General features: G+C 35.4%; 1 protein-coding gene across 13 annotated transcripts in view; it reads right to left on the bottom strand.

Annotated features, from left to right (window-relative positions):
• Positions 1–13,723, bottom strand: part of RYR2 (ryanodine receptor 2) — a 415,779-nt gene that overhangs the window by 79,645 nt on the left and 322,411 nt on the right. For all 13 annotated transcript variants that reach the window (XM_032184912.1, XM_032184915.1, XM_032184916.1 and 10 more), the window contains 4 exons: positions 11,450–11,565; positions 10,617–10,681; positions 8,385–8,506; positions 5,185–5,234 (listed from right to left, as the gene is read on the bottom strand). In XM_032184912.1, the coding sequence (XP_032040803.1) occupies positions 5,185–5,234; positions 8,385–8,506; positions 10,617–10,681; positions 11,450–11,565 (353 nt within the window). The remainder of the gene's footprint in view (positions 1–5,184; positions 5,235–8,384; positions 8,507–10,616; positions 10,682–11,449; positions 11,566–13,723) is intronic.

Genomic DNA, 13,723 nt, shown 5'->3' with positions numbered 1-13,723 from the left:
ATGCACTGACAAGAGGCGGTAAAGCATCTCTCATCAAATAGCTGAGGCAATCAAGAAGGAAGCACTTAAATGTGGGGTTAATTAGAGCTACAGTGTATTGTCTGCTTTTTATTTTAAGTTTTATAAACTTTGTTTTCATTCATTCATGTTTATTTGAACATTTATTTCCCCCCTCTCAGTAAAATGAAAACTGTTTAATTTTCACAAGCTGCTCTTACATACAGTGTCATAAAGAAGTTTAGCTCCCTGATGTTACCAATAGTTTACAAGTACTCATACCAGGATCAAGTGTGGCACTTATGACATAATACCCATCTCCCATTGCAATGACTTTTTTTTCCACACTTAACGTATGTAAAAAGAGAACTTACACACACATCTTGTATGTACATGCACAGCATATGATGTTGCCATATATAAGTCACCTCTAAGTTCACTTTTTAAATCCAGGGCAAATTTAGGGCAAATACATTTCATCCACAGCTTATTTAATTGATTTTTAAAAAACATAAATTGCTGCAAAAATGAAAATAATTTTTCTTACTTCTTTATACTTCCAAAGTTTCTCAATCAAAAATAAATAAATAAAACAGACAATGCTTAAGACAGACTACTGAAAATACCATAGTCTGCATACAGGGTACTATGCTTTATTAATTGTAGATATTTCACTTGAAAATATCAGCAAACATAAAACTTAAAGTAGTGTTTTTCATTGAAATACAGATTTGAAAAGATAAATTGCAATAATGGAGTGGGAAGTTTATTGCAGCACTTTAAATGCTATTCTGTTACCAAAACTGGGGGGTGGGGGTACTGTTGCATTGCAAACACAGTAGATCAAACAAACCTGAACCACAGTTTCTGTGGCTGCCCCTGGCCATGCGGCCTCACCCTCTTTGCATTGGCACTTTTGTGGTAATGCAACGTAATGACCAGATGATGAAGCTGACATGGCCAAAATGAACCATACCAAAAAAAAAAAAAACAAAAAAACAAAAAACAAAACTCCACACCTGCTCCTCACCTCCAAAGTTTTCCGTCAGCTCCTTTTTCTGTCAACCCCTATTTTTTCTCCATACTATTTTACTGTCTGGTGACATGAATGCCAGTGTTGGTGAAGAAGAGGGTGAAGAATCATGCTAATGAAAGCAGGGATGGAGTGAAACAATCAAGGCAACCCTGCCTTAGACTGTGGATTGAATTGTCACACAGTGAGTGTATGTGCAGATGCATATATGCTGAAAGCCGCTGTGTACTAAAGAGATGCTCACTCCATTTCCCTGAAAAGTAACCCTGGTGATCTATTTATACCATGTAGATATACGAGCCATATGTTTATGAGGAATCAGGTACTTTCTAAGGTGCAACCAGATGGAAGAGTAAGAATCTAATCCAGTTATTCTGAAAATGAGACAAGATTTAGGCATATCCCCATAGTAGATGCTGCAGTGTTTGTTTTTCCACTGATAATAAAATTTTCATAAATTCTGCTGAGATGTGAAAAATATGTTCTGAAGCAACATTAAAGTACAATGCAAGGTAAGCAATGTCTAAAAGGGCCAACTTCAGTGTCTCACCCCAAAAACAGATTTACATGACTACCTCAATTCAAGGAAGATCAGTAATAGTTATGAATCTGCACCTTATGTTTTTGTATTATTCAGCTTTAAGGTACGATAGCTTTAATGACTGCCCCATGTATTTAAAGTACTATACTTTTCATTTGGAATCATCTAGCTTAAATTTACTGGAAGTTTCTTTGATGACAGAAAACAACTTGCAATTGTGTAGTGATTTTTCAGGATAAATCATTTTGAGAGGTGGGTGTGCATAACTGAATTTTGCCAATTCTGACAGTACAGTGTTTCATGTATTCTGGAAGCTAGCATTGTATATGCAATTTAAAGATACACTTGCCACTTTTCATTTAATGAAAGGAAAAATGAGGCCAACCAGTTAATCCACTTTAAAAGAAACAGAAAAACATTTTTCTTAGTTCTAAATATACACTGAGTTTGGTAATCTGGAAAAACCTTGCTGTTCAACTGATATATCAGAGGAGAATTCGGAGAGCATAATAAATACAGCACACTTCATTCAAGTTTTGCCAGGTATATCACTATAACACTAAAAATGACTTTCAAAAATATCATGAAACTTCTTTCCTGTAATGTCTCCTCTTGTTTATAAATTCAGACAGAATTTCTTATAAAAATATTTAAAAATGCTATTTGCTCTGAAATAGAGGTTTACGTTCAGTGGAAATTCTGTGTCTTGCTTTTGTTTGATGCCATGCATTTAGTTGTTTTCGCTATGATTCTAAAATATACAAAGAAGGGAAAAAAAAAAAAAAAAAAAAACACAAAAAAGGTGTTCTGAATAATTTACTTTAAAATGCCACCAATACGATCTGTAAAAACTTTTAAATTGAACATTTCAAGACTCAGTTCGCTTCCAACCTGAGTACAGGAGTAAATTTCAGAAGTCCATGTTGTTTTTTTAAACTTGAGTCACAAAACCTGAAATTAGGGGGTTTCTAGTAAAACTGGTTTTATTACTATTGCCAATATTTCCGTGGATATACATATTTTAATTAAATAAAAATATCATTTTTATTAAAAATGTTAGTGATTTTCAGATGCCTGAAAGCTATACATAAGACACTGTGATTATAGAAATGAATATGTAGTATATAAAATTCCATTCCATCATGAAAAGAGAGCAGATAAGTACAATTCAACAGGATAAAAAGTTAAACAAGCTGTTCTTTAACGTAACTCTTCATACAACTAAATGTTAAAATAAAACAATGGAGACTGGACATATGCAAATGTTAAAACACAGAAGTTCAAGAGGTTTTAAGGTTAAACATACCCCAAGAACTAACAGAAGTATTAGGTTGATGGGTGGAGCACTGTTCAGCATGTTTTACAAATGCAGTTGATGCCATGAACAGTACAACTGTATTTAGTTATCTGAAGTCCTCTTCTGATTAGTTTCTCTAAGTTCCCAAAATGAGTGAGCAAAAGCAGGCCACTCTTACTATTAGTCTTATTCAGCTAATTTTTGTTTCAGGTTAGGAGGCACTGCATTACTTATATGGAGATTTTGATAGATAGATATATATATTTTTATTTCTTGCATACATGGAAAGAATGTCTTACCAGAGATTTAACAGCATAAAAAGTGAATCAAGCTAATCAGGCTCTCTAAAATTATTCACTAAGAACTTTAAAATCCAGCCAACTAATAATAATGACCATAAATCAATCTTATTGATGCAGAAATACAGCTCTCAAACAAACAGTAGATTATTGGGGTCAAAATCTACTTTCAAAATGTAAAGAAATAATAATTTCATGCTGAATAACAGACAATCTTAGATATCAGGTGCAATTAACTGCTTAAATTCACTCTAGAAGACTTTTATGTTTAATTTCCCGTTTTATCAAGACTTACATACAGCTTACACTACAGGACTTTTACTAATGACTTTCACACATGCAGCTGTATCCTCAGAAGTACCATTCAAATTCACAATAAATATAAAACACCTATCTGGAATGTCAATAAAATAGCAAACTCCACACCATCCCAAAAGACTATTATGAAGCAACTCTTGCTCATTTAAGGAACCTCCGAAATGCACAAATAATTAGGCTTCCGCTGTGTTCATAAAGGTTGTCCTCATGAGCATCTTCACCTCTTCTGCATGGGCCTTTGTATTGCTACAAGAAGTACAATTCTTTTGATAGGGTTTTCTAACATGAAATAATTAGCAGACAAGGTAAAGCAAGCTGTAAGGTGACTGACTTGAGTTAGTATGTTCACAGTAACAACCATGCTTTGGAGACCTTGACTCGTAGAAAAAATACAGTATACTTCCCTGTTGGCTTAAAGATTTTGTATTCTCTTAGTTACTGCACACTAGGAAACTTGAGTTAAAAAATAAACCATAGATGTGGTGAATACTCATCTGAATCCAAGTGATCTAACTTGTACTACTTGAACCCAACCTAAGAACAGAAACTAAGTAAGCTGTGAGAGGTGGAACAGAAAACATCCCTTCTTTAGTACTCTAGAAGTTACATTGACTCAGATTTTGAACTTGAAATGTTACACATTTTAGAGAAGAAAAAAAAAAAGAGAGAAAAAAAAAAAAAAAAAAAAAAACAGATTCAAAGAGCAACAACTGCAAGTATTACCAAAAAAAAAAAAAAAAAAAAAAAAAAAAAGTATATGTGAACTACTTCATTCCTTGAAGAAATAACCTTGCTTGACACAAAAATCCACTCAGATCATCCCAAAACACAGTTAAAAGCAACAAATAACTTCCACTCTTTCTTCTCAGTTTAATTGTTTTCATGTTTCTGAACACTACAATGTTGCAGCAAATGAATTCCTTTTCTTCAAATTGAATGAAATATGTTGGAGTTGAGTTAGATGCATGTTCTCTTAATCAAATTCTAATCAGCTAATTACCAAATTAGATATGTTCATCGATGCTGGAGTTTGCAATACATCCATCATAGAAGCTATACATGTGTAGGATGTGCTATTTCCTATCATCATGGCTTAAGAAAAAATTTCAGACTAATGACTGTGCCACGCATTACATAGAGTGTTTAAACTTGACACAGATTTCAAATTGACTTAATTTATGTGATTTTCACCTGGTATAAGACAAATACCCAAACCCTGCTAGATTCACATAATAACAGAAAGTTTGTAGACATGCGTATGTGGAGTCAAGCATATCTGGGAATACTTAAGAATTCCACAGAACATTAATAAGCATTTCAGCCTACTGCATATTTTCCTAAATGATTTTCCAATACAATGTGTAGTTATGATACTCCATTTTTCCCAAATGAATTATAAAAAATAAAAAGATGTGTTTATAAATAACTCAGTGACATTTTTTGGTAGAATCATGAAATCCAGATGTTGGTTAAGACACACAAAAAACAAAACAACATCCCCCACCACCACCTGATTACTACAAAAGCTTTTTATTTCAACTAACAAATTATGTGATCTACCAGCCTAAACAATTAGTGGTCTGTGAAGACCATGCATTTCAGCCATGCAGCATGCAACAAAGCAGTACATAACACAATGCAAAAATGGCAAAGAAAACCAAGTGATGGCCATGCTAATATTTGTCAAGGGTCTTCTTACCAAACAGTGAAATCCTATGCCTGACAAGAACTCCAAGTTTGCAGAACAGGCTGAAGACAAAAGAAAAATAAAAGAGAAGAGAAGGAAAAAGAAAAAAAAGGGGGGGGAGGGGAGGGAGAAAAAAATAACAGCTGATATATGAGCAGGAAAAGCAACATGATGTCACGCAGAAAGAATCAATTATCTGAGCAGAATGTGGGACAGAGTACTAAAGAAAGAGTTTTTAAGTGCATATCCTTAACAAACATGGTTAAATAAGCACATATTATAATTAAAGAAACAAACAAGAAAAAATAAAAATAAAAGCAAAGCTAATTAATATAAAAGCGTCCTATATGAAAACCCACAGGGAAATTACCATTGAAGCTTTAAGAAGTAATATGTGGTCAGTGTGCTATTCAGGACATCACTGACAATTTGAAAACAAAAGGTAAGGAAATCAGATTAATTGAAGTGTTTGATGGTAGATCTTTAACTAATCCAATTTAGATCTTGTCTTAAACACAGTGAGAATTTCTTTTTAAATATGTTTTTTAAAACATGACAACATGAGAAACAATGTAACTCAACATGAAAAATAGCTTCTTATATGGTTTTAAACAAACAAAAATGAATACGATCAATGATTTCATTTCATATGTGTAAATTACTTTTTGTACTGATGAGCAGTGTTCCATTCAGAACAATGAAGAATTAAGTTTTGTGTTAGTTCCTAGAAGCAGGACCACACTGTCCTACCCAAATTGACCTGGCCTCCAAATTTAAGAGAGATTAGTTCAATCTTCATGACCAAATTCAGTCTGAGAATTTTCTACAACAGTGACATAAATTTTGGTGTTTTTTGTTGTGCTGCAAAAACCCGCATCTATTAAAATGACATGAACAATACTATGTCATTTTATTAAACTATTTAATTACTAGGCATATGGACCAGTTAACAATCTCTGATATAAAAGCAAAAGACACATAAGCATGTCTGCATAGTTCATGGATGAGATCTGAGCATGTTGTTCCATTGACAAATGAGAGCATGGTGCCAAATGGAAACATTTATGTCCAGAATTGGAACAGCCAGGTTAATGTGGTGTTGAATCTGCCTTATTAGCCAGTGCACAGTGATCCATTACAGCAACTGCTCTGTTTTAGAAAAGAGTCTGGTTGTACATCTTCAGGGATCTCTGTTCACTTATACCATGAAGCAGGCATATACACTTTATATTCTTTTATAAGGATCCTGGTTCATCCAGTCCAACAGGAAAAGTGGGTATATGGTACTGTCATATAAATGTTATATCCATTCCAATGAAGACATTAAGTAGCTCTCAATCTCTCTCTTCTTCTAACACACAAATGTTACTCAACTGACTGTAACATTCAGCAGATGCTATATTTTCACAAAGTCAGACTGAACCTATTATCTCCGCAGTCAATAGTGTAAATTCAGAGTAAAAAAAAAAAAGTCCAAATGTCTAGTACTTAGACTCATGTCCAGAAATAATTCTACATAACTGCAGTAATACAAGGACTTGTAAGATGGTATAATGAAGAAGAAATGCAAAAATTCCAATCCGGACGATGTTTACAAATAAATGGAAGATAATGTCACACTATTTCAGGAAGAGGTCTGACCCATATGTTACCATAAAATTGACCTGAATTTAATACACTTGCTGAACACAAAATATTTATTGCATTTCTTGACAGTCACTGCATTAACAATATGCAGAATACTCTTCCATAGTTCAAAAAATGCAAGCTTATCTTCATCAGAAAAAGCAAGCAGACAGAAACTGCCTTTGGTTTGAAGAAAAGCCTACATAAGAGTCACACACAAACATATCTAAAGGGAAAACTCAACAGAAAATCCAAAATTTAACTTTGAAGAATTCTCTACAAATGAGGGAAAAAAATATGTTGGGAATCCCTTAAAATGGCTTCAGAAAATGGATCATATAATGTACTTTCCATTAGCTTGACACTCAAGAAATCAGCTGCACAACAGCACTGGCTATAGTTATCATTTATCCAGGTTTCCTTGCCTGTGTTTTATTGTCATTGGCTGCCTCTTCTAGAAGGCACACAACTCAATTGTTTGACAGCAGGTCTGATCATTTTGCTGGGCTAAAAATTCAGAAATCTCATGCATACTACTGGACAGCATATGTGTAGAAGTCCTGAATCCATGCAGCATGTATGCTGATATTTCCATGTTTGACATATTCTAGAAGTGTGGGATTTATTGATGAGGCTTTACTTAACAACTGCTAAAATACTGTTATCTAGGATATTACAGAAAGAAATACAGCAGCTCATAATGGAAAATAATCTAGATGCATGCTCTTTGAAAGGATTTTTTCATTCTTTGAAGAAGACCAGTCAGCCAAACTGCCAGACCAAATCAGTCCATGAAATGACACAAGAGTCGAGGTCATTAGTTACTTATGCTCAATATTGCTGTTAGAAACTCTGCTCAGTATTCATACAATGGCTGTCTCCCTATAGCAGCAATTCTGTTTTGCCTGTTTTGGTACCTAGTAACAGCCATCCATGATACCTGTACTGTGCAGGCATGCAGTTGGTCTTGTTTTAAACTTGTAGTCCACATTACTAAATTGGAAACATGGGTTTCAATTCAATCAAAAGTGAGATTAAGTGAGAACATCTCTTGGAGAGATGGTCTAATAATGGATAACTTCAGAGAAAAGATCAAGGGGATATTTCTGTCATATTACTACCACTGTCACTATTTAGAAAACTGAAGAGCAGAAAGAATGCCACTCGTTTTATTTTTTACAGGAAGCAGCAATAATGATACTGTCTAAAACTCAGTTATTCATTTTTTTTTTCTTTTAAATATAAAATGTTGCAGGAATAATGGTTTCAGTATATACTTATTTCCAGCAGTGGTAGCTGATACACAATTACACATCTTGTGCAACACACAATGCAACAGATGAATTGTTGTACATAAATTAAGTTCCCTGCATGCAAAAAATCAGCACTGCTGACTTTAAAACATCATATAATTGTAACTCTGAACTCTCTTTTCCATTTTACACAATGAATTTTCTCAATGGGAAAAGGAAGTTAATGTTTGTGTTTGGAAAAAAATGCCTGAAACTTCTCACTTTCCAACAATAAACTGCATTGTTTAAAGACATACACATATGCATATAAATGAAAATTATTTTAAATTTTACCTGGTCACCATTTCCTTCTCCTTATTAGAGGCATGGCCTCCACTGCTGAGAGGTCTACTTGCTGCAGACAAGAAATACAGGCGATGATTTTTGAAATACTGATCAATCAAAGGGAGCACAACCTGCAATTACATCAGAAAGCAGTGGTTATCTCAGGGCTTTTTTTGCTATGTTCTGTATTATGTTTTGTAAGTCACAGCTACAGACAAGATTTCAAATGTGTATTCTGTTTCAAATTCCTAGTATTTTTTTTTTAGTGTTTGTCTAGTTCTTATAATTTTTTTCATTATTATTCAAAATACTTAAATTGTCATCAGTTAAGCCAGCAGTTTTTTAAATATATTTTTATTTATTATTTTTTTATATTACCTCTGGGACTTGACCTCTTTTTTTCTTTAGGAGTATAAACCAGAAAATATAATTTAACTTTATCTCACAATTTAATATTTGCCCAATACTACTTACCCAGAAACAACTATTGCTGTTCATGTCTTTCAACATAGGTAGGTTTGAGAATAATTCACCTAGAACTGCCAGCACACTAATGGCATTTAATGTTAATTGCTATCCAGAATTCAAAAAACACCTTCACTGACTTGTCCACAGAAGTTTTCTTATTTACTTCATGTGGTGACCATTACTCAGTACTGCTACAGGTTTCAGCCAGGAAGAGATCCAAAATAAACAGTCAACATGAATCTAAAATTGCTTCCTTTTGGGTGCATGATTCAAAAGAAGGTGACTAATTTCTGAGTCAACAAACTTGGCAAGTATTGCACTATGGAAGTACTTCAAGAGATTACAATTTATTGCAGATATATCAGGTTTAGAAAATGCTGCAAATGCCTACCTTTGCTTATTCACTAATGAATTGAAAAGGCGCTTTGAATATGCAAGCAACATACAAGCTTTTGAATGCCAAAGCTGTAAGTAGATTTTCTTAATTTGTAATACATAAATCCTTCTTGGCATAAGAAGGAGTACTGGGCTCATGGGAACCTCAAAAAGTTCAACAAGGGGAAATGCAAGGTCCCACATCTGCTGAGGAAAAACTCCACATAGCGGGGGTTATATATAACCCTTTCACACAGTAAAGGCTGACCACCCTGAAAGCAGCTCTGCTGAGAAAAGCCTGGTGTCCTTGTGGACACCAAGCTGACCATGAGTCGGCAATGAGCCCTCACAGCAAAGAAAGCCAATAGCATCCTGGGCTGAATTAGGTGGAGAGTTGCCAGAAGGTCAAGACAGATGTTTCTTCCCCTCTACTCAGCACCAGTGAGGCCCCACCTGGAGTGTTGTGCCCTCCTGGGCTCATCTGTACAAGAAGGGCATGGACATACTGGAGAGAGTCCGGGGGGTGGGAGGGTACAAATATAATTAAAGGACTGCAGGATCTTTCATATGAGGAGGGGCTGAGGGAGCTGAGATTATTTAGCCTGGGGAAGAAATGGCCTAGGGGCATCTCATTGGTGTAAATAAATATCTAAAAGGAGGGTGTAAAGATGGAGCCAGATTTTTTCCATGACAGGACAAGAGACAAGGGGCACAAACTGAAACACAGGAAGTTCTGTCTGAACATATGAAAACACATTAAAAAAAAAAAAAAAATGATGTTGACTGAGCACTGGCACAAGTTGCCCAGACAGATTGTGGAGTCTCCTTGGAGATCTTCAAAAGCCATCTGGACAAGGTCCTGGATAGCCTGATCTAGGTTTGAGCAGTGGGCTTGGATCAGATGACCTCCTTCATCTCTTTCATCCTCAACCATTCTGTGATTCTGTGATGAAGACATCAGTATTGTTTTAAAACAAGGAAAGAGTGACAAGGAAGTCACAAGGAAGGTGACACTGAAAGGTTCATGACTGTATTAATTCCAGTAGCTATTGCTCATATTTAGCTGCCTAAAGAGTGTGGAAGAGAGAAGTCTTCTGAACTAGACAAAACCAGTAAATAGAAAATGTAAGGAGGTTATGAATAACATCACCTGATTAATTTTATATCATGAAGAAAAGGAATAATGACAGTATGAATATAATCCTGTAGGTTTTTTTCATGTCTGTATTTCATCCCTACATTATTTTCAAGCTATTTTTATTACTACTGCTTCCAATCGTCAAAATAATTATTTAACACAGAAAGCTGTATATATAACAAAAATAATCACATCCACTAACACTTCCTCACTTCAACTACTTACTAGGTTGACAAATAATGAGCAAAGATATACTGTACTTTGGCAAAAAACTTGATTTCTTGTTCATATGGAAAGTGCTCTCCTTTGCCTCTACTGCCACCATCTGCAGAGAGAAGAAAATTTAGCTCACTATTATATATCCCAATTACAGTCTATTCTGCGTTTTTCTTTAAAAGTGTACACTATAAATAAGTAATATTGTTGGTCTTTAGATGTAGATTTAAGATACCACACACAGGAGTTAGAAGCATTTTATGACACTCTTCTGAGAAGAAAAAAAAAAGTCATAGCAAATAAAATGTGCAAAGAAAAATTGTCCAAATAGTCACAGATGCGTAGACATCTCATAGTCTAAAGAGATATGGATACTTATTTGAGATGAAAATCTGATCCTACATGTGTATTTTTCTAGTTATAGGCAACACTTTTGGAAGACTGAACTCTGATTCTACTTTAACACCTTTCTCCTGTAGTTCCCAGGAGAAACAAAATTACCAAATTTTTAATGCATTGTTACAAACATGTTATGTCTGTAAATGCAAATTTTTTTTAAACAACAAATTTACTGGTTAGAACTACCCAAATGAAATTAAACTTGGTTCTCTTCCCCCAGTTGCTATAAAAGTCACATACTATTGAATAATGTGGTACACATAAACCATTTATCCTTTATTCATTACATTTTCATCTGAAGAATGAATATGAATGAAACTAGAATGAATGTCAAATACATAACTCTTTAAAATTCATCATCAACTACAGAAAGCTAAAGGAAAAACTCCTTGTTGAAGACATTTTTATTTTTGGAAACTTTCAGGTTGCTTTTATAATTTCAAACTTCTTAATAAAAGAAAATGAAGGAGTACTATACCAAACTCCAAAATATACTGATGGGCTTCATCCACGTATCTTATAAGTTGCTGAAGGAAACTGTAGGCAAAGCGTTTCTCAATGGAAGGTGTGTCCAATTCCAGGTCCTTAAATCCTCTGAAATAAGAAGCAAATCAATTTTTATGTGTGCAGAAGGAATCAGATTAGTTTTACCTCTCCTGATGCCATTTTCTCTGGTAATACTTAACTGCTTATTCACATAAGAATGGTTCAGTTTAAATTAAGCAGTACTCTTGCAATTATTTACATTTTGAGCCATTTGTTAAGGTGCAATTAAGATTTCCCAGATAGAAAGCTGGCAGAAAAGGTGACTACTCAGATTAATCCAGTATCATTTTAATTTCTTTCCCTTACCTGTAAGGTATTACCACCTTTTAATGTCCTCCATGGATTGATTTTTGACTGAGGGAGTTTTGAAACTACCAAGATACTTTGATTTAAACAAACAAGCCAGAAGTAAATCTAGTCTCCCTCATCATGACTCTTACCTAGAAGTCTGTTTGACTGAAGGAACACTGAATAGCTATGTAGCATTTATGAAAATTTTGGTGGGGGGGAGGAGGGGAACAGAGGGAAAAGAAGTGTTGGAATTGCAATTTGCTTTTCCCACTGTGTTCCATCATAATCTGATACGAAAAGCCTATCTTCTTTCAACTAATCAACTATTAATTTGCAGAGAGCAGTTTCATGATGTAGGCCATTGTCTCCTAGCAGTAAACTGCTAATGACGTAAGTGGTTCTGCAGGACCACTCTAATGACTGAACTTAAGGAAGCTATTCTTTACCAGCAAGGTAGTTTGGCACTCCATTGTCAGAACCATGCACATTGCTATTTTGCATGTTAAAAAAGTAAACCTACCAAACATAACTGTCTTTATAGTCTCATTTCTGTTCTAATTAAGAACATTGCTGATGGTAGGGTTCAGAAAGAGAGATTCTACAACTAAAACTGCTTTCTCAGCTGATACTTTTCAGGGTATATATGGGGCTGAAAGAATTTGAGATAAGGACAATAACTGGGAAATATGGACTGGATATTGTTAGAGTGTAATAATTGTGTTGAAAGGTGGTGAAGTGACAAGGGGTGGAGTGTGTAAATTGTCCACCTTTGTTGGTGTTGTGATAATGTTATGTTGATTTTGGTGTGGAGAATTTTTTGTGGATATAAGTGAAATTTGTGATGATTGCAAGGAATGCTGATGAATATATTTTAAAGATAATTAATTCTAAGGTGGGAGCATATACTTCATTAAGGGTATTTGATTAAGGACACTCTCAGTGTAAAAGGTGGTAGTAAGAAGGAAGCCATAAACAGGAACACAAAATGTGGTAGAGAAGGAATAAGGGAGATAATGTCAAAAAAAAAACACTCTCCAGTTAGTCATTGATTGACCATTAGGAAACTAAAGACACAACTTTGGAGAAAGCCGCATGGATTTTGTAACTCTATTTGGGATATCCAAAGGAATCACGGGCACTATGAAAGCTAATGATGGAATGTGAAGGGGAGAGGGAATCAAGGACAATCAAAGCTGGAAATAGACAAAGAAGGAACAGTCACACAAACTGTGGCCAGTCAGTAACAGCCATTCAACTAAACACTCCACCTGATCACCACAGTCTGTCCTGTCTTATTAAATCCTTTCTTAACTATCCCTCTGTGTAACTCACCACATCATTCATACGTGTGTGCTGCAAGGAGTAAGTGCCAGGTATTGGCAAGATCAGGAGGACTGAATATTAGGACAGACTGGGGTTCTAAGTGCCCAAGGGCCTGTGGCACCAGCAACTGGAGAGAATGAGGGTCTCAGCACCAATAGTTGGAAAGGAGATAGCTCTTGGTAATGTCTCTACAGGTCCTGCATACTTTGAGCCCAGAATTCCAACTCAGAAGGGAACTGCTGTGAATGGATTTGGTGCTAGCAACTGGAGTCAGATGGTTGGTGGGTGTTCCTAGCCTGTGGTGTCTGCAACTGGAGTAAGTGGGAGTCTCAGCTCCCAGACACTGGGGCAGGAATGGTGTGTGTCCCAGAAACCAGTCAATGGTAGGAGGATAGTGTCAGTGAGGTGAGAGTGTCAGCAGCAGGGGCTGGAGTGGGACCGTGGGTCACAGCCTATGTGCCTGAGTGCTGGCTGCTTGGGAGGAGTTAAATGATTTTTTTTTCTTCTCTAAACCCAGAGTGCATGAGGGTGCACAAGTGCAATTCACTAGCACACTTCAGGCTGGACTAGACAGTGAGTAGAAGGCCTCATG

This window comes from Aythya fuligula, chromosome 3 (assembly GCF_009819795.1).
Source record: "Aythya fuligula isolate bAytFul2 chromosome 3, bAytFul2.pri, whole genome shotgun sequence".
NCBI classification, from domain to species: domain Eukaryota; kingdom Metazoa; phylum Chordata; class Aves; order Anseriformes; family Anatidae; genus Aythya; species Aythya fuligula.
The sequence above is the reverse complement of the archived record's forward strand: the minus strand, read 5'-3'. Positions and strand labels throughout refer to the sequence as shown.